The sequence below is a fragment of the Cryptomeria japonica genome, chromosome 3 (assembly GCF_030272615.1).
Source record: "Cryptomeria japonica chromosome 3, Sugi_1.0, whole genome shotgun sequence".
In the NCBI taxonomy this organism is placed as follows: Eukaryota; Viridiplantae; Streptophyta; class Pinopsida; order Cupressales; family Cupressaceae; genus Cryptomeria; species Cryptomeria japonica.
In genome coordinates this window covers 180,927,542-180,953,587 of record NC_081407.1, presented here as the reverse complement: position 1 = coordinate 180,953,587, position 26,046 = coordinate 180,927,542, and the positions used below count along the sequence as shown (strand labels likewise).

At 36.0% G+C, this 26,046-nt stretch overlaps 1 protein-coding gene across 1 annotated transcript in view; it reads right to left on the bottom strand.

Annotated features, from left to right (window-relative positions):
* LOC131037322 (uncharacterized) overlaps nucleotides 1-26,046 on the bottom strand; it is a 165,415-nt gene that overhangs the window by 106,730 nt on the left and 32,639 nt on the right. The window contains exons 3-11 of the mRNA XM_057969427.2: nucleotides 22,723-22,859; nucleotides 22,496-22,606; nucleotides 22,229-22,330; nucleotides 21,913-22,021; nucleotides 21,615-21,809; nucleotides 8,153-8,321; nucleotides 7,956-8,037; nucleotides 7,753-7,846; nucleotides 7,484-7,580 (exon numbers count right to left, since the gene is read on the bottom strand). Of these exons, the coding sequence (XP_057825410.1) occupies nucleotides 7,484-7,580; nucleotides 7,753-7,846; nucleotides 7,956-8,037; nucleotides 8,153-8,321; nucleotides 21,615-21,809; nucleotides 21,913-22,021; nucleotides 22,229-22,330; nucleotides 22,496-22,606; nucleotides 22,723-22,859 (1,096 nt within the window). The remainder of the gene's footprint in view (nucleotides 1-7,483; nucleotides 7,581-7,752; nucleotides 7,847-7,955; nucleotides 8,038-8,152; nucleotides 8,322-21,614; nucleotides 21,810-21,912; nucleotides 22,022-22,228; nucleotides 22,331-22,495; nucleotides 22,607-22,722; nucleotides 22,860-26,046) is intronic.

Below are 26,046 nucleotides of genomic sequence, written 5' to 3'. Positions count from 1 at the left end.
TCATCTTCACACAACAGATAATCCGAGAAAAAGCAGAAATATCCTTCCTTGTAAGAGAGAAGGGGAGCCCCTAAGCTTTAAATTGTTTCTACGTTCAGTGGTTTTCTCCTCATTACAATGCTTTCATCTATGACCACAGCCATTGATCTCATGGTTGACCTCATCTGCAACAACCTGGTAATAGTCTCACTTCTTGCAGCAGAAATCTTCTATATATCTTCTCCCTATGTTTTGGCATTTTCATGGTAAGGCTATTTTCAGTTGCATATCTATAAAGAATACTACGAAGGCCTCAGAACACTATTAAAATGTTAGCTTTTTAATTTTTTAGAATTTGATCTTTCTTTAAAGTTGCATAATTACTGTATCATTTTTTGCTAAATTCAAATTTATATATTTCATTATTTATTTTTGCCATCTCCAAGTACCCCTCCCAATTTTTTGAAAAATGACATTCCTCTACCCACACCCATAATGATGCTACTCTCCACACCTAGCAACTAAAGTTGATATTTATTTTCCCTTTTTGGTCAGTGTCTCCTATAATAAAAAGGATGTTGATGAACATGTTATCAACTAAGGTGTTAACACTTGGCAATGATAACAGTAGATGTAGATGTTAGTTTGACTTTACTCCATTAACTATGTTCCTTAAGAAGTTGAATAAAATTTGTATATTAGACCTAAATGCTTTGTTCCTTCCTTCTCTTCAGAAGGAATCTACTGCCTTGTTCATCAATTTTTACTCCCTCCCTTCCCATTTGTTGTGACGTATTCACACATCGCCCCATTGCAAATGGGGACCCCCACTTTTTGCTTTCTGGGGTTTGTTTTTCTAGGTCTTTTAGGGTTTTGTCTATTAGCCTTTGCATGCTGAGTGTTGCCAGAGGGATCACTAAGATAGCAGGGTCTGTTTTAGCTAAAGGTGAGTCGGTGGATGCTCCGGGTTAGGGTCATCTTTGAAAGTCTTCCTTAGGACAAAGTTTTGCTCTTGTTGCTAATTGTGTCTTGTTTGAGTTTTAGGAGGTCAATGAAGCTTGGTGAGTGAATATCATCCTTGAAGGTCTAAGTTAGGTCGAGTTGGTGAGTGATGAAGTCTGGAATGTCATCCCGATCTTCAAATGTCTTGAAATTTGGCCAAGTTTGGAATGTCATCCTGATCCTGAAATTTGACTAAGTCTGGAAAATTGAACAATCCTCCAAAAACTAGATTTTGCATTATAACTCCTAGAGGTCCGAAACCACTCTCAAACATCCTGGCAGTATATATGGAATATAACTTAAAGTATAAGAATGTTATATTCCATATATGAATCCTGACGAAGAGACCAAAATGTCAAATTTCGCTCCTGACCCTTCCAAAGGGTCCAAAGCGAATTTCAAATTTCGCTCTTGACCCTTCCAAAGGGTCCAGAGCGAAATTCTCCATAAGACATTCTACTTTGACCCAAACATACAACTAACTCATTCCCAGGCTCTCTCCCCAATTGAGATAAATGGGTTAGGTTGCATTCTTTCTTATAAAGCAAAACAACATAGCACTAATTAATTCATTGAAAAATAAAGAACACAAAAACAAATCAAGATAAAAACATTTAACATTGAGAACACATGGGCTCAAGTTAATTGCAGTGACTAAAGTTCAAGTGTGCATCTTGTAAAACAAATTAAAAGAGAATAAAAGAAAAATCAAATTAAAAAATGTTCCAGCATATCATGGAAACAAACGAAAGAAACATAATGCAACTACATCATACATGACTTATTTAGGAAGCTAGCAAAGTAGTCTCAAATCTCCATAGACTAAGCAGCCTCCCAACCTAGTAGTATATAGAAGTTAAATGTTTCCTTGTATGGCCCACCCATGTGTGTTTCCAGCCATGTTCTGATTCTCTCCTTGATGCTTATGCTTTGGAATGTTCCTAGATCTATTTTGGTAGATAAATTATCTGTGTAGACATATGCACTGGATTTTGACATGAAAGATCTATGATTACATATGTGCTAACCCACACTTGGTATTGATCATTTGTTCATGATTACATCCATGCATTGATATATATGGTTTAAAACCATGTTGCATCTGTGTGATTCAATTTGCTGATAGTATGAGTTGGCTTGGAGTGTCACTTGTACATTGTATTTGAGAGACTAATTGTAATTAGTGTTTTGTGTTATTCAATAACTGAGATTATGTAGATTAGAGATGATGTGTGATTACCATGCTTTGAAATGTTATACAAATCTTGAGTGTTATCAATGTGAGCATGTTGATATATTGGCTAACTATGCTTCAGCTGTTATATCCATTATAGGAATTTGGCTTATGCATCGAGTGTGCATGACTCATATAAATGTGTGGTCAATGAAAAGTATGTGGGAAAGAACATCATAGTTATCACCAAACCATCACACTTCACCTTGTGGAAGTTTTTGTGTGTTTGACTAGTTTCCTTATCTCTCAAGTATACTAACAGACCAATGTGTTTACTTGTATCTCCATAGATGATTTGCCTCCTATGTGAGTTTGGGTGATTTCCATACGTTTTGGATGAGATTGGAATTTGTGTACTTTTTTATTTATTTCACATTGAGTGAATTTTGGGGTTTAAGTCCGTCCCTTTATTGATTTGTTTTAATTTTAAATTCTTAAAAAACGAAATTGAGTTTCCCTCATAGTTACACCAAGAGATGGGTGCTCCATTCTAGTACTGGTATGGGAAATGGGGATTGGATACTGGTACACCATTTTCAAAAAAGGCTGGAGACAACTCGCTAAAGTTCTTAAAATTAAACATAAAACTAACATTTTATAATATTAAAATAGATTAATTATATTGATATTTAATAATCATCTTCATGATAGGAAAAAATATTTTAAAGCCATAATCACCTAAAAAATGACAAAAAATCTAGGGGGGAATTGCATTATTTTCAGTGTTCCACAGGGACGCGTCCCCCCCCTTTTTGGTCGCGTCTCCGAGACAGGGACGTCTCTGGGACGGGGGGACGGGGACACGACATCCCCTACCGTCCTGCCACCGCCACCCAAGTGCCGCCGGAGACGAGGAGACGTCTCCGCGTCTCCCAGAGAGACATGGAGACGCCTCCACATCTCCTTGGGAGTCGTTTGGGTGTCTCTCGGTCCTTTGAGAGACGTTTGCACGTCTCTCAAGGGACGAGGAGACGCCCAGACGTCTCCTATCGCCCCCACGTATATGCAATGTTTAAAATTAAAATTTAAAAAAAAAGTGACTTTTTAAGTTTTTTGGGGGTTAAGGGGTAACACTAATTGGATGTGGGCCAATAGAAAATAACACCCGACACCTTTAGAAAATAATAAAAGTATTTTTGGCCTCGCGGGGCGCTGCCCCCAAACCCCCGTTGAAAAATATAGGGGGAAACCGCGCTGATAGAAGTAGGGAAAATCTAACCTTCGAGTCTGATTAGGCTCCATATAACAACACAACTTAGAAATCTTGGTATTTAGATTTAGTATTTCAAATTTCCTATAGTCTCATTTGAAATGTAATTCTTATACTGTAATACTGTCATACATCTTTTCAAAACTAGTTTTTCAAGTACTATATGTATATGTATAACTATATCAGCACCACCACCCCGCCACCCCCCCCGCCGCCGTCCCCCTGCCGTCCCCAAACTTAGGCCCTTGGTCCCCCCGTCCCGTCCCCGCGTCCCCCTGTCCCCCAGTCCCCAAAGCCCGTGGAACACTGAATTTATTTTCTAAAATATAGTATGGAGGACCTTGGAGGTGAACATATTTTCAATCGATTGATGAAAATTCAATGCATGTATGTATCTTAAGCCTATTTGCTTCATATTCTTTCCTCTTTCAGATTTAATAGGGAAATTGTCTACAGCCAAAAAAACTTGTAAACTTTTATGAAAAAATAGAAAATTTCAAGACTATTAGTATATTTGCTTAATTCTTTTAATTTTTGTCAACTACATATCACCCCTTTAAGAAAATCCAATGAAATTCATGTGATATGTACAAGAAAACCTCTATTGGAAGTTTCCAGCTTTCCTCATTTTCAAGCGCTGCTTATAGGAGACAAAAAGAAACTTCGTCTGAAATGTCCTAGTGTCTAGAGACATCTCCATAGAGGTATTCTAGATGAGGACATGTTTCCAAAACAGCAGACAAGTACCAAGGGTCACGGTGCGAGTATCCTAATAACTATGGTTTCCATTCAAAAAATATTCTTTAGAACATCTTGAGATTTCTTTTAGGTTATTTTTGACCTTTATGGTTTTCATTCATCTTAAATTAGATTTTCAAGTTGACCTCTTGGATTAGGGGTGAGTTAAACCTAGTTTATGTTGTGTTTGGGGTTTTTCCTTACTCAAAGGGAACCCATTATGTTATTTTCATTATTATATTTTCAAAATGAAAAAGTAACAACAAACAATTGTCTAGAGATCTAATATAGGAGAGCCTTAAGAATTTATGTCTGCTATGGGTTTTGGTGAGAGAGTTGTGAATACTCTTCCTATGAAAATGCATGCTTCCCACCTATGTGTGCTAGATGTTTCAATCAAGGCTTTCCTCCTATTGCTGATTTGGAGATTAATGGAGCTCACCTTGTGCTTGTGAACTATGCTCAAAGGCTCAGGAGAATTGTAGTGTGTCTCTTCTTCATTTAGTTGGTCTTTGGAAGCAAGGGAAGGTACTCCTCTTGATTTGACTGATTTATTTTTACTCTCTTTCCCCATATGAGAATTTGGTTGAAACGAGAACTTGATGCCATGAGTAGTAGATTATATAGTTTGTTTGAGTTATGCATTTGAGGTCATTTGTAATATTTGTATCCTTGTATGGTAAGGATAGCTTGAATATATGTTTGTGAAACATTATTTGCTTTGTTTTGCCCTTTGGTTGAACAATTGGGTTCAAACCCTTTCTTTCAAGTATAAGATATGTGATTGAATCCATGGTTTCTTGAGAGGAAACTATTGTGAACTTTGTAGATTTTAGTATTGAGACTAAAAGGTTTGTGAGGCATCTTGACAAAAACCTCATGTGGTTCCTTTGTGTGATTATGAGCAATCCTTATGTGGAGCTAAGAGTAGCTCATTTATGTGATTTCCTTGCGAGAAGCCATGGGAGGCTTGTGAAATAAGATTGAAAATGAACCATTTGATGCTTGTAATAGACCTTTGTATGGATTCTAGAGTCTTGTATGAGACCTTTGAGTGAGCTTGAGAAAAGGCCTTGGCAGAGGTGTATCCATGGTATACCTCCATAGCCCAAGGGTTACCTAGTTTGCATAGACATCTATTGCAATTGATGACGGTAATAATGGTAGGATGGTGAGTACATCCTCTACTCAGCAAATGTGTAAATTGAAAGTAATCATCTCTTTTGAGCCTATAGATGAACATGAAACATATTTTGATACCCAGGTTTTATGGGTTCATGTGTAAAGTTCTAATATCATTCATGTCATGTGTTTAGAATGAAAATGGCCATATTCTTTATAGTTAAAAGAAATGTGTCTTGTTATCCAGTATTTTTGTGTCTTGGATGTGCAGTTGATAACATTTAGAATTCAATGGCATAATATTTATCCAGATCATAAAAGTCGAAAATGACATAAAAAAGTTTGTGCTTCCAAAACCTTTTTCCTACTTTGTTAAAATGTTTCTTGTTACAGCTGCAATCAGGCTTGTAGAAATGATTTCCTTCCATGAATCTCAGTGAAATTGTACTGAAAATCATAGTCATGTTGCAGACAAGCATTTCCCAATTGCATTAGGAGAAAAACTGGAAAATGAGTATTTCTGCATACTTGCTAATTTCCAATAGTGTCATTTTGCTTGTCTACCAAAATATTGTTCCCCTATTTGATCGGACAAGCAACGTGGTTGCCCCATAGACAAGGGAAAATGCTATTGCTAATAGGGAAAATAGTAACAGGGAAGTGAAATTTTGAATTTTCAATAAGGTTCAAAGGTGAAAATTTATCCGTAGGACCTGCTTTGTCTCGTCTTCACCTCAAATGTTCAATTTTAACTCTTTGAAGTGTTTTCATCATGTTATTGGTTGCAAATTTATTCTTGTGTAAGAAGAAACATTCTCCTATTTTAACTAAGTGTGCTAGAGACGTGCCCTAGTGTTCTATCTCTCATGAAAGTGAAATTAAAGAAAAGATAGATTTGATCTCTTTCATTTTTTATTATGATCTTGTAACTGACTGAATTAAATCGATTAGTTCCATATGTTTTGTGAATTGGAATGGATTACATAATGTTTTGAATGCTTTGTGTGTATTGATAGGCTTTGGTTCCCAATGACAACTCTCTATCCTAGTTTAATGTCTTATCCACAATAATTCTTAATGTCTCTCTCTTCTTATCAACGGAATGGTACTTCTTACTTTTGTGTCCATGTTCAAATCGTAAAATGATATGTTATGAAAGTATCCCTTTTCTCTCTCTTCTTATCAATGGAATGGCCGTTCTTACTTTTGTGTCCATGTTGGAATTGTGAAATGATATGAAAGTATCATCTCCATCTCTCTTGAATTCTCTAAGTGCTAGTAAAAGAATTAATGAGATCTTAGACCAATAAAATCTGAATGATCATTGTAGGATTCTTGCTGAGGCATCTTCCTTCTTATTGAATCTGACTCATCTCTTTGCCCAAATTAATGAATCTAAGGAAAAAACTGTTTGGTGTCTCCTTTTAGTTTTCTGCTACGTTGTGTGTTAATGTCACATATGTTACATTCCTTTTAAGACTTCTAGTAGAATGAGTTGGTGATGGATCTCTAGCAGTGTGTGTTATGCTTTTGCTTTGTGAGTGTGGTGTATTGACATGCTTACCACAGTCCACTTCTTCCTCCTCATTCAGTCTGGCTCATCTCTTCACCCTGATTAATGAATCTAAAGACGAACTGTTTGGTGTCACCTCCTTTAAGTTTTCTGCTGTGGTGTGTGTTAATGTCACATGTGTTGTCTAGCTTTTCAGAAGATTGAATTGGTGATGGCTCTTTAGTAGTGTCTGTTATGCTCTTGCATTGTGAGTGTGCTGTGTTGAGATTCTTACCACTTCTTCCTTGTCAAGTCTTCCTTCTTATTGAGTCCGACTCATCTCTTCACTCCACTGCCATGTGTGTTAATGTTACATGTGTTGTGTACCTTTTTAGTAGAATGAGTTGGTGATGGTTCTCTAGTAGTCTGTGGCATGCTTTTACTTTGAGAGTGTGCTGTACTGAGATGCTTACAACTTCTTCCTTGTCAAGATGGCATTGTATCTCTCTTCATGTGTGTCACCTGCATGCACGTTTAGGCACCTGTGCTAGTGTTGACGTGGAGACAATGAAATTTGTGTGAGTGTGTGCATTGCAACATTGTTTGTTTAGTATTTGTGACCACAAAATAAAATTGTTTGATCTGTTTTATCCTGCCAATGTCCTATTTAAAATTCGGGCATTACATCATTACCATGTTAACTTACCACAATAATAAGTCGTTAAAACACGGGCATCTGGTGCAAGAGATCTTATTTCACTGGACATGCTGCGAATCATGTCATACTGCTCCGAGTTTAGAGGCTGACAAATCACAGCACCAAAATAAGTTTTCAATTATTCATCATCATGAAGAAATTCAAAACTGAAGGTATCAGACACGTAATAATATAAATACATTCAACAAGAAAATATCCCATACAAATGATGTCGATATCAAATGTCGAACTCAATAGTTTTCAATTGCCACACATACCTCATCCCATAGATAAAAGTATGATTTTTTCCAATGAGGTTTTGTCTTTAGAATTTCAATTTCTTTCCTCAACACATCTTTTGCTTCATAGGTACTGTGATAATAAATTATAATAGACCAAGAAAACAGTTCACATTAGGAAATCAAAATGGCATCATTCCATAAAAATTGAAGAACCAAGAAATTTGCAGTCAAAAAGTTACCTTGATAGAACTGGTGCATATGGTACCGCATAAACTGCTAATCTTGGATCAGAATAATATTCTTCTGCTTTTGGATGATCAGCTACCAAACCCAAAAAAGGAAATTATATTACCAACCAGAAAACAAAACTGTCTTCAATTTATCTTTTCATAAATAATTAAACAAATCACAGAATCATGAACTCTGTAAATATTACCAGGCCATGGACAAGTGTATGTCAGAACACGCATGTTGTCACCCCACCTGCAAAAGTAGGGACTTATCCTGTACTGCAGTAGCCACTTGTAATGCATGTCTAACGAATCATACCAGCCTTCACTTCCATGTTCCAATCCAAAACGATCTTCAATCACAGTTTCCGATATCTGGATTTATCTAGTCAAAGAACTCATACAATTGTGGATCCTTATGTTATAAATGTTTTACATATTAATAAGGAAGATTAAACCAGTCCATCCTTTAAGATCAAACATTTGATTTGTGAAACAAACCACTAATGTTGCTCACCGTGCCAACAGTTATCGTAGCAGGTGAAATTCTCATCCAGCATGATTTTCCCAGACAAGTTCTGTGAATAGCTACATGGTCCACATCCAAGAAGTTCAAGAAAAAGCGGATTGAAAAATGAATTCATTTCTCCTCTTTTGTAGAATGATAATTTATCGATCATCTTGATCATCAGACAAGAGCTACAAGTGCACACACAACCAACTACAGATATAATGGGTAAAATGGCATTGTCCATTAAAACAACCTATCAAATGCTAGTAATAACTACCCTATTTGATACTGAAGTATTCAGCAGGCTATTCAAGCCATGAATGAAAAACTCGCAGGTTACTCACAGAAATTGCAAATACCGCATGTTGAAACCAGCGACGAGTATCTCAGGCAAAAACTTGCAGCCAGTTTTGCAATAAATCGCAGTGATTTTTGGTGAAAAAATCACAAAAAAAGCACAGATTTTTACCTGAAACTTATGAATAACTCATCCAGAGCTAATTTAAAACCGATTTTAACTGAACCACGAATTTTTTCTAGGGTTTTCGTGTGTTTTATTGTTGAAAAAAAAGCCGCTGACTGAGGGCACAACGATGGCAAACAGTTTAGGGCATGATGACAATGGTATACAATTTAGGGCATACCTGATGATGTTATGGCCAAATCATTCAGGGCCAAGTTCAAATCATTTTGCAATGGAAATCTGTTGTTTATGTGCGAACCAGGGTCTTGACAAAGTTACAGCTCTTAAATTTTTCCAACAGTGTATCAAGAATAAGAATGAATAAAAATTTTATTCACATGAATAACAAATTGGATATATTTTAGTATTAATAAAATTATCTCCAAAGGTGTTGTTCTATTTTATTGTTTTTGTCACCATATATGATTATAATAATATAATTTAAGGTGTTGTTCTATTTTATTGTTTTCGTCACCGTATATCATTATAATAATATAGTTTAAGGTGTTGTTGTAGTTTACTGTTTTTGTCACCATATATCATTATAACAATATAATTTTATGTAATTAACAATTGTAGCGATAAACCAAAACTTAATAAAATTCCATTGACATTAGAAATTAACTCGTTTTAAATTTTTAATAACTATAAAATAAAGCAGTGAAAGGAGTTTTTTATTTTGAATTGAACACTTCCTATTTAATTTTATTGAGAAAAGGATAGTAAAATTTTATGTGTTATCAAGAATATTTTAAGAAATTATGTATTTTAAAATGTTCGATAAATTTGCCGAGTTTTTGCCAAGTCCCGAGTTTTTAAATTTTTTGGCTCTGTCGAGTTATTGTCGAGTCCGAGTTTTTAAACTATGATTCAAACAATCCACAAGAACCACCCTCACCAACACTGCTAATCGAGGTTCCCCATCAACATACTACCAATGCAAGATATGCATCAAAAGTTCAATGCCCTCAATATGCTTTGCAAACTTGAACTTTAAATGGCCAGAAAAGTACAGAATTAAAGGAGGTACACACCACAATGAAATCCACAAAGACACCTACTAGGCATTTCGAGACTCCAGACAGCATCCAATGCTTTCAAAAACACAATCTTCTCTGCAATCCACTCAATCTATTATTTGTGTAAATTCCAATGTTTTATCAATGCAATGATCAACTTGAACAACTGCTCTGGTATTTCACTGATATTGACTTTGTACAAAGAGTTGTACGGCTCACAACCATGTAACTTCTCTGGCTTTATGCCATTATACTCCTCTTGCTGGCTATTTCATGCAGTGAACAACTATACCATAGTCACATTTATCATCCGGCACCCTACCACATATGAGTCTGCAGATTGCTTACCTAAGGCGTGCAATGGTTACCCTAGACCACTCTATAAAAAAGGGTTGACACCACACAAAAACTTGGTGTGCAATATTAACATGAATGCAGAAATATCATAGTTAGTTATAACAAAACAAAAAGAGAACATAATGTAGTGCAACATGGATCCTTTCTATTCATCAACAATCAACAGCGACAACCATAATTACCCTCGCATCATAAGGAAGCTCTTCTTATATGGGCACAATGAATATATCACACTAAGGGAGGATGCATTCATCACACCAACATTATTTGATTGCATGTTTGTCTCTATACCCACAAACTAATACATATCTTTGTGGTAATTCCCATGGTAACATAAGCCCTTATACAAAACAGTCTGGTGTTAATTTACATTACATGCATCTGCACAAATGGATACAATACAATATTCAATAGTAAATAAAATACAAATGGATATCAAAAGTTAAGTTTTATATAATACAAGACTTCCAATCACAAGTTTCTATAATAGTTTTTTATTTTTCACATAACTCTTAAAAAACGAGTACAACTTATACCTGCATCTAGATGATATTAACAACTTATGCATGCGAAATAGACAAAGGGCAACATTTCGACCTGCGAATGTATTTGTATCTTGCAAAATATCCATGTCAAACAATCATTACTATCTTGAGTATCTGAAAGAGTGCTAATTAAGACAAAAGGAATATTAGCAGATGCCCACACAAACCTAGCCTGGCTTGTGCTAATAAGAACCACTCCCAAATTTTTTTCAAGCAGGTCATTCATTATTTTGGTTATGTATAGGTCTCTCCTCTTTTGCAGCTTGGGCAGGCTTAGTTCTTTTACATAAACTTGTTTGACCTAATTAGGTGGCAAATCTTAAAGATTAGTGCTTTTAATTTGCACCATCAGCTTTGTTACCTAATCCAAACATAACCTTTCACTATAACTAATGCAAACAAATACTTGTCAGAGTGGCCTTACAAAACAAAATCTGTCATTTAAAACTTACAGTTTCTTCATATATGGAAGATCAACTCCCCCATTGCTGCCAGGACATAGCCGATTCAAGTAAGAAATTGCAGACTTCACAACATAGACCGATGCATTCAATTGCAAATTTCACAGCATGGACGAATGCGCTTCATATAGGAACTCTGACAGATATAAACATCATAGTAGCAGAAATTGCCAAAAAATGTGACTAGTTTGCAATTGCACAAGTTGATGATTTGAATCAGCTTGGATAACCAATTTCTTTTCTTGGGCACAATTTTGAAAGCAAAAAAGGCCAGCAAATCATGAATAAATCACTGCAACAAGTATGCTTATATAATTTGAATTTTTCCAGTAAGTGGCCATTTTTTTCTTTTAATCACTGCCATGATTCCTGAGGCTGTCAGTTTTTCCCTCTAATTACTAGCATAATTCTTGAGGCCAGTTTAATCAAATAAACCACAATTTTTTCAATTTGCTTGTACAATACTACTTTTCCTCAATTCATTGCCAAAATCTCATGATTACATTGCCTTTTTGCTGCTTTATGGCCTCAAAAACATTGTTTGAAGGCTTCGGAGCTTGTTTAAGTGATAAAAAAATTTTAAATGGCATGCACAATAAAGGTCTATATGGCCTCTAAGGGCTTAATTTGGTCTTAGCAACAAGAGCTTTGCTCCTCCAACCCACTCTGTATCGTGATAGTGAACACATTGCCCCCAATGGCTGCTACCCCCAGACACCTGCTGTGGTTTTAAAAAGCCAAAAAAAATGTATTTGATTACACCACGTGGAAATGTTTCTTTGACTTTCCAAATTTTAGGTGACAGCGAGGGTACATTATATATATATGAAAAACTTCCAATTTTTTAAAGATTTTGGGGACTACAAGGTACATATATGCACACTATAATTTACACAACAAAATTAAATAATAAATACAAAATTGAAAATACAATACAAAAATCAATCAATGATAAATGATAACTATAAGTTGAACAACTTTTTCCAACAAGGAAAAAATTAAAAATTAATTCTACTAAAACAAAGAAATCATACAATTTTGGTTAAAGGAAAGTTAAAGCTTTTTTCCCTTTTTCTAAGCATTAAAGAAACCATAAGATGAAGATCTTGTATTTTTTAAAAGTGTGTTGGCTACCTAAACTACCTTTTCATCATATGCTCTAAATGATGCAATAGATAAATAGATAATATTAAGAGAAAAAGATGAATGAAAGCAACGTTAGTGGAAATACAAGAATCAAACTATCAAAGGGATCAAAGCAGTCAATAGCTATTTTATATTGAATAAGTTGGGCATTATTAGCAATCCAAAGCTATTTATGCATCCAGCACCTAGGCTGTTCTGATCACTTTGTTACCGATTTAACAAACTTATTAGCATTGAAATGAAAAGAGTTGCCTTCCATTGTCACCCTTTCCGCTGACTTGTTCCATTGGAGTGCATCCTTTCAACGCTCTAAGCCCTCATCGCTACAAATTCTCTTTGCATGCAACTCTCAATCTCATCCCAACCAAACATGGAATCGTCACCTGTATGCTAAGTCCACCCCAAATTGACACCCATCCATCTTCCAAACATCCTCGAAAAACTTGTAATTGTTAAACTAGTCAAAGTGAAGGGCACAAACACACAGCAAAACCCTAGCACAAGAAAGTCAAGGATGCCCTAACACCCCCGTGGGGTTTCCTAACAAGGGATGAACCAAGGTGACATTCCCCATGTAAAGGGAGCACCCCTAGAATGTCCAAAACAAAAAGTTTAGAAGGATGTTATGTCTCCATAACTAAAATGTCCCACTATCAAGAAAGACGAAACACCCTCAAGGATGCATCCCTAAGCAACAATGTTTTTTAATCTATTTTTTAAATTAATCTGTGTTTAATTTTCCAATTTTTTACTCACCGATTGAAAACAATCTTTCAAAGTTCGCAAAATTTGCAAGTACTCTCTTTTTTTGCAGCTTGAGTTTTTACAGACAGGAAAAAAGCAGTTAAAACACGTTTTTCCATGCATTCTTTTTGCTATATAACCATGATTTTCTTTTTCAAGGTGCTAATTTTATATTAATACATTTGTGATTGAATTTTGCAAAAAACTATGGTTTTTTTTAATTAATTAATTTATTGAGTATCTTCCAAGTTGTCAAGTTTTTGCTGAGTCGAAAATTTTGGGCTTGCTGAGTACTCCGAGTCCAAATCTGCAAACTACACAGTCTTTATCTTTTGGTTTGTCAATTTAATCTCAAAAAAGCGATTTATGTTCCTATGGTAATGACTATCAAAATAATGGAAGCAAAGTTGTATCAATCTCAATACAATCTGACTGACATCATAAGGAAGACTTATAAAAGGAGATGTTTTTGCATTGATGATGGAACCTTTCCTCCTCCAGATGGTCATTCCAAGCTATCCTAAAAGTTATAGTTTAATGGAAACAAAAGAATTATTGTTAACAAAGACTAGACAAGTGAATAGCCCCATAACATTAGACTACATGGATTTCTTCCTAGCAGGCCCATCCCCGTGTATTTACAAGTAAAAAGCAATGTTGCTACCTTTGGAAGAAGGCCAGTTTTCTAGCATTGCAGATAATTATCATATATTTCAAGCTATGACTTTTCAGATAGCTTAAAAATAAAACTACTTCAAATTTTGCATCTAAAATCAAGAAAATACTTGTTTGCAGCCTTCCTTGCCATATGATGACCAAAAGTAGCAAATAAGCATTAGCCAACAAAAAAAGAATCACTAATAAAGTGGTATTGGACATTTTGAAATGAAGGAAACCATGTTATGCTCAACTATAATAGCACTAAGGGACTATCAACCGTGGGGATGTTCACAGCTTATGGCATCTGATATATGGTGCAATGTTACTTAACTTTCATTGAAGCTAATTCGGTGGCCATGTAAATATTTTGATAATCACATGCTTTCTAAGAAAAGTTTTAACATCAAGTACAACAACTATCTTTGCACAAGCATCAATATCTCCACCATCAATTTGGTCAATGCACCTTCAAAAATTATATCATGCAACTCTGAAGAAAAACTCTGATAACTAACCCCGATGCATCAATGTCGAGCTAGGTAATCATGTCGGAATCATACAAGCAGTTCTAACCAACTAACAAGAGCAAGGAACTCTTCTAGCTCTACTAAGGCCAAGAAAAGTGTTAGTAGAGATCTTGTACAATAAATAAATAAACTAACTACATGGCTTAGCCATACCCTTTACATACGGATCATACCTCAAAAAGTCGTCACTACATATTCCTTATGTTGGCTTACCAATCTCCTAGAGCACAAATCTCTAAACACAACAAATTACTATTAGGTTACAATGCATCTCAAAATGTGAAATCTGATTAAAATCTCAAATGTTAATTTATCCATAATTTCATAATTCATTTGTAAACTGAACACTCCAAAAGTGTATAAAACTACTAAGGATGTGCAAACAAAAATAAGCTCTCAAAGTATTTGGCAAGGATAAGTATTACTAAGCTTGTATAAACTACTAGGACATAAATTATAAATAATTTACAAGGGTAACACATATATCACCATAAAATTTTGATCAAATAACCAAGAAAAGACTGATGTCTTGACCTACTAGTGGCAGAGTCAAAGCATAAAGAACTGAGGAAGCATATGTATAAATTTAAGCCTAAAAACTACATATGAATCAACTAAAGAAGAGAACCAGAACTACATATAAGAACCGACCAGTCTAGCTGCAATTTCAATTAAATGCAATTCAATAGCTCAAGAAACTTCACATGACCATATATCATTTACTATTTAGCAATTCATAAATAAACAAACATCCCCATATAATATTAATGGAAAGCTTTAACAACTATTGTGACAGAATGCTAACCAGAATATCAAAAAGGTAACAAATGTAGCCCAAAAAACAAATCACTTATCCGGCGAAATTCCCTGACAGATGCAGACATTTGTAAGGAAGGTGTTGTACACCTTGCATAATATCGTTGCAAGGAATGTTGATTAGGTGCACTAAAGGACAAAGCCTCAAGGAGAGAATAATTTGGTTGAAATGTAACAAATCATTGAGGAGAAGACAAAACCATTAAGAGAGGATCATCTATTTTTGTTATGGTTGTTGAAATGTCCAAACTTGTTTGGACTTATCTTGGAATACTTCTAAGAGAGCTTTCGGGAACATGTGCCAACTCATGGAACCACCTAATGAGTGTCATGTTGGTTAGCCCATGGTTTTTTATACCACTAAGGTTAGCCCATGGTTTTGGATTCCCTGGACTCAGAATCGGCCGAGTCTAGTTGGGTCTTGGCAGACTCGGTGAGTCTGCCAGACTCGACAGACTTGCCAATTTTTCTAGACTTGGCAAACTTGCTGAGTCCTGAGCCTTGGACTCTGCCGCCCAAGCAACATAAAAAAAGCCAAAAAAAATTAATGTGTGTTTGTTTTAAGTGAAACAAAAGGTAAATATATTTTGACTCTCCCCCTAAAAAGTCATTTTTCTTGTTTGCAAACATGTTGTGACGTATTCACACATCACCCCATTGCAAATGGGGACCCCCACTTTTTGCTTTTTGGGGTTAGCCCTTTTGGTTTTGTTGTTAGTCGTTTTAGTGTCTTAGCCTTTCCATTGAAGGGATTGAGTCAAGTGGATCTCCTCAAGTGGTCAGGTCAATTGAGTGATTAGGGGTTATTTAGATCATTCCTAGAGTGTTTTTGGGTACTATCCGGTCGCACTTCAAGTTGCTAAATCAAACCTTGGTTGAATGCATAATGTCCTCCTAGGTCCCATCCCTTACATCAAGGACAAAGCGAATTCGCCTTAAGGAGTCTGGAATGTCATCCTGATCCTCAAATGTCCTGAAATTTGGCTAAGTCTGGTATGTCATCCTGATCCTGAAATTTGACTAAGTCTGGAAAATTGAAGAATACTCCAAAAACTAGATTTTGCATTATAACTCCTGGAGGTCCGAAACCACTCTCAAACATCCTGACAATATATATGGAATATAACTTAAAGTATAAGTGACAATCACTTAAAATTAAATGTTATGTTTCCAATATGAATCCTGACAGAAAGACTAACATGTCAAATTTCACTCCTAATCCTTCCAAAGGGTCCAGAGCGAATTTCCTTATATCTCCCTTCTTGGTCCTAATTTGCATCACAAACCTTGGTCCCATGGCATCTTTGAAGAAGATAAATACACTTGGAACATGAAGAAATGGAGAATTTTGGCAAAAAAACCAAATTCGCTCCTGACCCCTCCAAAGGGACAAGAGCGAATTTTCTTAAAACACCTATTTGCTCCTTGTTTGGGTTGAACTCTTTGTTCCTATGGTGTGATTAAGGGAAGATTAATGATTTAAAGTGATTTGAGATCCAGATAAATGCCCTTAGCCCTTGAAAGAGTTGGGAATTTGACCAAGAGTGCAAAATTCGCTCCTGACCCTTCCAAAGGGTCCAGAGCGAATTTTCTCAAAGGGTCATGTACCTTCCAAAGGTACCAAAGCGAAATCCTTGAGGAGACCTAATTCTTCACCAAAGTCATTGAATGGTTGTCATTTTGAGCAAAAGTAAGGGCAAATTTGCAAGATCATGGAGAGAAAAGGATCAAAGTTCAAGTCTAAGACAAAGCTAAGTGAAAAGAGATGTGAATTAAGCCTAAAAATTCAAAATTCGCTCCTGACCCTTCCAAAGGGTCCAGAGCGAATTTCATCTAAGCTCCTGACCCTTCCAAAGGGTCCAGAGCGAAATTTCCTAAACCTCTATTTGCTCCTTGTTTGGGGTCGAAATCTTGGTTCCTAAGGAATGGTTGAGAGAAGATTGATGTATAATTGCCTTGAGAAGTGATTTGAAGCAAAGGAAATGATGAATTTGAGACTAAAAGACAAAAATCGCTCCTGACCCTTCCGGAGCAAATTTTCTTGAAACCTCCTTTTGCTCCCAATTTTGTATAAGCCTAGCGTTGATTGAGGTGGATTGAACTTAGAGGCATCCTTAGGCATATGCATTTGAGTGAGTTGTGGTCACAAAATGTGAAGAATTTGTCCAAAAATTGCTAAATTCGCTCTTGTACCTCTTAGAGGGTCCAAAGCGAATTTCATTATAGAGCCTGTCCTTGGAGAGGGTCCAGAGCGAATTTCATTATAGCGCATGTCCTTAGAGAGGGTCCAGAGCGAATTTCATTATAGGGCTTGTCCTTCCAGAGGGTCCAAAGCGAAATTGATCCTAATGCCTTCTTGTTAATGGTTTGAAGTGAGAAACACCATGTTAGGATGAATATATCATAAGTGCTTGACACCATTTTTTTGTTCGTTTTGCAGATCAACAAAATCAAGATGGAGGAAGATTAGGCCAGGACAAGGGTGACCTCTTCAAGTTTCATCATCATCAAGGACACTTCAAATGCATGAGAGAGGACTCAAATTACTTCCAAATTGAAGGACTTCAAGTGTTCAAGGAATTGCAAGCAATGGAGCTGACCATCCTCAAGGACCTCATTCTATCACATGAAGAAATCACAAGATGGCAGAGAAGAAGAAATGACTTGACCGTGAAGAAGCCTCATCAAGCACAAGAGAGCCAAGGAAAGGTACATCGTTTCTCAAATACATCAAGGACGAAGGAGGATCGACCAAACGTCATCACAGAGCAAATACAAGACAAGGTGGCATCCCACTCACTATTCCTCCAATCGGGAAGGTCCACATCGGCATGTCCAGATTCAGTGAACCAGGCTCATCCATGAAGGCACAAACTTCTAGGCACCTACCTCGGTTTCCTATTGGTCCACACTCATGAAATGTACTTTTATCATTGGCTAAGGGAAGTTTGTTGTAACAAACCCTAATTAGGGTTTCATCTTGTAATCCTATCCATTGATTGTAAATGAATCAGAGCCATTAAAATGAAAGGAGGTCTGGTCTCTATATAAAGCTCTGGCTCTTCATTTGTAAAGGGGAATAGTTGGTTAATAGTGAATAGTTTGTGAATAGAATAGAAGAATAGAAGCTTAGATAGTAATTAGAATAGAATAGAAGGAGAAGGCAAGAAATTGTTGCCTAAATTGTAAATGAACTCCATTTTCATTGAAGTTAACGTGAAATATGTCGTTTCTTTGCAATATGCATGGTTTCTTGTTGAATCTTCATATTAGATGGTAGATAATTAGATTGAATGGAGAAAATTGTTGAATGCACTCATGTGGAATCCACCTAGTCCATACCACTAGCCTCTTATTGATTGTAAGGGCGCCCTACGTGGTCAACTGGCATTGAATGAGCTTAATCTTGAATTGTTATGCGTCTATTGTTCATGCATTAACTTGAACGGTGATCAGTGTCTGATGGTGTAACGATTTGAACACATTCGAAACATCCCTTAGAAGATTGCACTGAGTTGGTGTCGGATTGTTCAACCTGATGGTGAGACCCAACCCAATAGGACTCCACCTAGTCGTACATCTAACTTCTTACATTCTAGGTCTTGGATTAGACTCTCTAAACCCTACACCTTTTGGTTATTTCTTTATTACCCCGGTGAGTAGTTAGGACTCAAGTTCCAGCAAATTAAACGTTCAGGCATTCGAATGTTAGTCCCATTGTGGATCCAGCAAAATCACATCACACCAATAGAGCTTATCCACACGTAGAGACCCTACATATAATAACCTTGGAGTTATTTCGATTGATCCTTAGGCAAATCTTCAACATTCGAATAACTTTGTTCAAGAGAGGATAAGATACCTTGGTATTTTATTCTGTCTTCACATGTGCATAAAAAACACATCAACAAAACACAAGGAAGAGAGGAGCAAACCAACAGATAGATTGAAGAGGAGATTGCAATTGTTGATTGTTTGTGCAAGTTTGTAGCTTGCATTCAAGCATTTAAAGGTGTTAAAGAAGGATTTGGAAGAGGTTTCTAGCAAATTTATAGAGGTTAGTACCATTTTTTTGTTATTTTTTGATTTTCTTACTTTCATATTTCGATATTTTTTTTAACATTTGTTTTCGTTTTTGTTTTATTTTATATTGATGGAAAAAATATGAAAGTTGAAACCCTAGTTTTGTTTTTTCTTTCTATTATTTATTTGTAAGTTTAACTTAATTAGAATAAGAGACATTATGTTGATTGTTTTCATTTATAATATATTGCAGCATAATGTCTCAGCCTACCGATAGTGGAAGTGGTGCCCCAATTAGACAGAGTAAGGCTTGGAAACATCGCATCCCTGGATCAAAAAAAGGAGAAGTAACATGTATTTATTGCAAAACAAAATATAATGGGGGAGGTATTAACCGGTTGAAATATCACATTGCACAAATAGAATGCCATGAAGCAAACCCATGCAAGAAAGCACCCCTTGAAGCTATACGTGAAGTGCAAGCACAATTAGAGGAATTTAAAGAGAAAAAAGAATTAAAAAGGAAGCAAATGGAAGAAATGGCACTAATTGGTGGAAAGGCTTCTTCAAATCCTCGGCCTCCATTTCCTGGATCTGGAAGTAGTGGTTTGTGGTAGTGTGAGTGTGAGCATTGGGCCTCGAATTGCGAAGTCGAGCGATCACTAATATTGGCTCCTCTGAGCCTTAGACTTCAAGCTTCTAGACTCTAGCTTTTATGTTGATATATGTTTTGAACTTTTGAAGACATGGATTTCATATTCCATGAATTTTGTAAACATTTGACACTATTTGTATTTCTAATGTGTTCTTTAGTTTAGCTTATTTCCTTCCACTCAAGCCTAAAATTTGCATTTATACTTATGTGATGAATGTAAACTTGTGTATGTGTTCAAAGTAGCTTCTATTTGATGAGATTATTGAGTCTTTGAGGTTTATTTATTAAAAAATAAATGACACAAGTTTAAAATCGTTAAAAATCTTTGAATTTCTTAGGTTTTTCAATTTGTCGGGTCTTGGCCGAGTTTTTGCCGTGTTCGGGCACCGAGTTTGAGTCCAAATCCAAGTCAAAAATTAGCTTGCCGAGTCCGAGTCCGAGTCAAAAATCAGCTTGCCAAGTCCGAGTCCAAGTCCGAGTTTTGTAACTATGGGTGAAACTTCATAAATTAAAATTTAACTATATATCCCTACCCTAAAACTAGTAAAAACTTCATACCCATTGGAAAATATAAAGAACATGTAAAATTCAAACACCCCCTTCAAAATACTAGGGAGACTTCTCCATTCTCTCCAAAATATAACCCATGTGAACAGAATCAATGGGAAATTTGCAGCTTGCGTATGAGGAAAATGACTTTATGCCACAAAATCGAGAAATAATGCAAAAATTTAAAATGCCAAAAAAGTGCCAACACACCTACGACCACAAAGCTTAAAGCATATGATAAGAAGAAAAAGCTTAAGAAATATGCATGCACTTGTTGGATTTCGTAAGCTCAATATATTATCTTTCCTGTAACCTATGCTACAGAATGAAATTGTATATGGTCAAGTGTAATGACACTTTTCACAGATTACCTAAGCAAACAAGTATCATTTAATATGTCTTCCAATGAAAGCCTGATATGAAATCAAAGTGCCAATTTGGTCTATTCAACTATATTCTTGTACCATATAAATTGTTCCCTCATCTAATGAATTGTCAATAAATCCTCCTAAGAGGTCTCATATGAACTTGATGAACTTTTAATATATGAATTTTCATCCTATCTGAGAAATCTTCTTCTTAGAAATTAAAAAATAAACAAAAAAGTTATATTGCACAAGTTATAATTACAGGTTCTTCATTTTGGTCAATTATTAGCCATCAGATTAGAGAAACTATGCTACCGGCAAATACTAACTCACAATACCCTGGTAAGTGACCATCAAAAAAAACATCTTTGGACTGGACATTCACAGGTTTAGCATGAAAGCCAAGAAATTTAACTTCTTGTCTGTTATAAATTATTATTTACAACTTACAGTTAGTGCTATGCTTTTAGCAATATGTTACATATTATAATCCCATCAATTGACTAATTTACCAATGGTGAATACACTAAGGAACTACTGAAATAAGCAAAGCATTTGGAAAGACCCATAACCCAGTAATCAAAATCATTCTGAATAGTTTGAGGTTATGAAAATGTTTGATCTTTAAGCAGAAGTTCCACTACTCAAACAAGATAAAACTTTTCTTTGAAAAATTGTGTGGAGGGCATTTATATGCATTAGCTATAGAAACAAAGTAACACATAAGCCAGTTATAAACCCATAAAACCAGTGAAATCATCTCAGAAATTATTCTCAGATGAAAAAAGAGAAAGGAACAGAAAATTATTGTTAATGAAAGATACACCAAAGACTGCAGGCAGAGTAGGAGTCACTGGGAGGACAAAGTCCCAAACAGTAACACTAAGTTTCACATGAATGGAAAAAGCATCCTGATTGTCCTCATCCATGTCCATGCTGCCATTTTCACCTGAAACTGAGAGTGATGGATATTGGAGCAATCTTTGCAATGCTGCAGTGACAGCTCTTAATCCTTCTAACTGCAACCAAAAATAACACAATGCAACGGTAATCAAATTTAAGATATTCCAAAGGTATCTTCTTGAAAAGTGTCAAGTAAATAAGACTTTTCTATCAACTTACCATTTCATACACTGGTTTTCCTTGTGAAGACTCGGCTATAGCTAAAGTATTTTCCAGCTCTCTTCTAATTTCACACTTGTCAGATTCAACCACACCATCCTCTGTAGAACTGCAAGGATGAATATACATGCTCAATGATAAGGGCCAAAGAACACTGGACAATCTTTAAGCTTCCAAGTAGATAACATATAGTATTAGACACCTTTATCCTATACAAGGCATACACTAACAATCTTGACCACTAGCCTTGTATTGACTAAACCACCTACAGTACCAACTGACCTCTAGAAGGCAATTGAACAAGCTAGAGTATTACTCTGCATCAGCCTTCACAGAGTTGATGACCATTTCCCCCTCGTAAAGTCCAGGAGGTTGTTCTGAAGGAATATCCACAGAAACCCATATAGCAGAAGTTTCTCTGCAAGCAAATAAAAACTATTTAAGAGACAAACAGAAACTATAACTTGATTGATTAATTTTATAGCTCGATTAGAGAACTTATAAAATCAATTTTCCAAAACATTTTTTAATATGACAATTTGAAGATGACAAAACAGTTAATATTTCTAGCAAAAATATATACCCAGGAAGCAAGCTAATCCGCGCAAAGGGTAAATTCACTGGGACAAGCGCATCAGGTACACCAAGAATTGGAACCACATGCCTCAATGTCAAGCATCTTCCAACTTCTAGCCTGTTTAAAGCATGAGACAAAAATAGTACCATATCATACAGGCTAAATGTTAATCAACCTATGACCATCAATGAGACTGAAGAAACACTGTACTGAATTGCATTTGGATTGCTCACCTATCACCAGAGCTGGAACACAAGTCTGTACAATGAACTTGAACATGCCCAGCAGCACCACCACTAGCCCATGAAACTTTTGGACGCAAGGCAATCTGTGCACTTTCCCTCTCATTCCTTGCTACAAGCATAGAAATCTGCAGGATGACAGATTCATTTTAAGGACTAAAAGTTTCAAAATTATAGTATAGTGTTGCGTATTAAGAAATTAACAGAATGAAATAGAAAACAGATACAACAAACTAGTGAGAAAGCCATTTCACATAATACAAATTACTGAACTCTCATATTGTTGAATTCAGTACTAAAAATCACAAAGTCCTAATATAGAAAATTTATAATGTTACAAATTGCATATCAACGTACTGCAATTCAATAATGTGAACCTACAATCACATATATACTAATAAAGAAGCTACGATTTTACTCATGAATGATATAGCCTTGGTAGGGCAACTTTCTCTGAAGCTTTCTTCAGTGATTTTGAGGAAAATGAATCTGATTCAGGAGAGTTTTAGCAGACGGCAGAAACTGTAACAAGAGGAAGTAAAGGATTGACACACATGATAATAAGAGTAGTGATCAAACTAGCAGGGAACCAGAAGGTGGCGTCAATCCAGAAGTTTGAATGTTTGGTTAGAAGCTAGGAAGGATAATCCAATTCTTGAACGGATACAAGAGATGAAGGCAACATCCACAGGCTTGTTTCTAGGGGGCTAACATGCAAATCAAGATGTTGATTGTAATTAGGGAAATGGCGGATTCCAATTGCCTTGGGCAGCATTGGAATCCACCCAAGGGGGCCAGCCTTTTTCTCCAACGTGTAGGGCTGGGCCCTATACCTCACAGCACTCCATTAAACCCCACGCTACATAATAAAACCCCACGCCACATACAAGGTAGCGTGCTCTCACAAATAGAGCCAACCCTATCCTAACATGGCATTTCGATAAAAGGGAAATATTAATAATTAAAACCACCAATTAAGTTAAAAGCCGACTCAATTAGTCTCTTGCACTCCATATAAATAAATGGCATCTTCACTCCATTAGACACACAACACATGCATCCTTATGCGAAATATATATCTGCTGATAATGCGAAATTCACATATGCCAAATGAAGCGAAGTACACATCTGATTAATGCGAAGATTGGTGAAAGAACTTATGTGAATCATCCCTGCCACTTGAAGAAGCAAAACATCAAGTTCATTCTGTCACAAAGGAGGCCGAGCTGTTCCAGAATTAAAGTGCTAGGGTTACGGATCAGTTTCAAGCATAAATGCAGACCCTTGATACATCAAGAGTGCAGATCTAGGGCTTGAGTCTGAGTGCTGGTTGGTGTGTCTAAGGGGCAGATAAAAGTGCAGACCTGTTGTTGATTCCATCAGCCCTAAGTGCAAACACTTCAGACATCTTCAAGAACTTGAGATAAGTGTTGTAACTGTTATATGAATATAATCCATAATCAGATCTGAGGATCTTTTCTGGCTGGGTTTTTCCTCCTAGGAGGTTTTCCCAGGGTAATTGTGTTTTGTTCTTATTTGTTCATTTCTATGCTATGCCTAGATCTAGAAATCTCTAAAATTTAAACAACAAACTAATTAATTAGAAACTAAATTCTGATTTCTAAGATTTTACATTAATCTGAAAGTATAAAATCAACACAAGAGGCATGCAACTGCCTGTAGAAGTTATGTATGAATGGTCCATGCAGAACTCCAAGATATATGGAGACTTTGGGACAAACATTGTACGAGTACCCATATGGGGGTATGTCATAATTATTGTTGCAAAGTCAAGCTGATCAAGAGAGGATCTTCCTAGAAGAACCTAGATTTCTCAAAATGCAAAGCTACTTCTCATGATACATTGGCACAACATCAGATTTAAGCCCACAATGGAGAAGTCGTTGATGGCTCCAGCTGATACAAGGCCATGAGCTCTTTTATGTGAAATCTAGACCAATCATGTTTTTCAGATGGTGGAAGAATTTATGGGACAGTTTCAACTTTCAAGTCAATCATAATGGCTTGCAGAAGCCAATGAAGAAGTCTACTGCGAAATCCAAAGAGGACAAAGGATGAAGAATCCAGCAAGCCAAGCCCAACAACACAAAAAGTAAGAAGAAAATAAGAATTCCAAAGAATACCATAGCAAAATTCAGTAAAACCGCTACAACAAAGGAAAACAAATTAATAGACACTTATTCTCTTACAGAAGCCATAGAAGAGTTCCTTGAAGAAACTAAGGAGGAAAATTGTTCAGAAGGGCAAATGAAGAAAACCAAGAGAAAGATGAGTTAGATGAACAAGGTATGGATCAGTCTTCTACAGTGATGCACGCGCTCCCAAAAATACCTCCGAGTTTGCGATATGAGATGTACCCAAGACTGGGTGAGAGGGCTGACATGTCCCTCATGGTCCCTGACTCCCTCCACCGCTACCTTCTGGAGGAGACATCCTCAGAAATGTTTCCCAAAATAATGGACAGCTGGGTACTTATTGTCAACTAACTCTCATTTAACAAAATCTTCCACTGCCTTCAATTGTTTGTTCCTAGCATGGTTGAGAAACTCAATGAGTACTCATGCATCCAAAAAGGAAACAAGTGCTCACAAGAATAACTCACGGCCAAGTTATTTAAAGAACTTGCCGCAATTTTACTGTAATACTAACTGTACTTGTAGAAAAGCCATCATAACTCTTGATTCATGCAAAACTTGACCACCATATTACAGTTAGAATTTGGAGTTTGGTCAACAGTAGCAGGTGACAAGATTGGGCATTTAGTCTTTAATGAAATCGCAAGGATGATAAAAACCTGAAATCAAAATGAAAATTTCTGGGTTTAGATCAAAACAAAAAATTGCAGGTTTAACATTTATTCGTGTTTAAATCAAAATCAAAAATTGTGGATTTGAGGGTCAATAATAAATGTGTTCATGACTATGACCTTGAAGTGAAATACAATAAATTGATGATCATTCAACTGTACACTTATTATTACATTTTATTGCTGCTTTTAAGTGTTTTTTCACTGCATTCCATTGAAATAGCTGACTGTAGTCTAAAACTTGAAACTTTGAAAGGCATATTAGTCAAGCTTTTTACTAGTTCAGTAATATGTTCCAGAAATTCAGTAATATGCATGTTTTTGAAGATTATTCTTAAAATTCTGTATTTGTAAATGTTCAATAATTTTACCAAGTTCTTCCCCAAGTTTTTGTCCAGTCCTGAGTTTTAAATAAATTTGGGTGAGCTGATTTTAAATTTTTCAACTATGGTTTCTCGCCATAGCGGTCTAGGTTTGCTTGACATTAT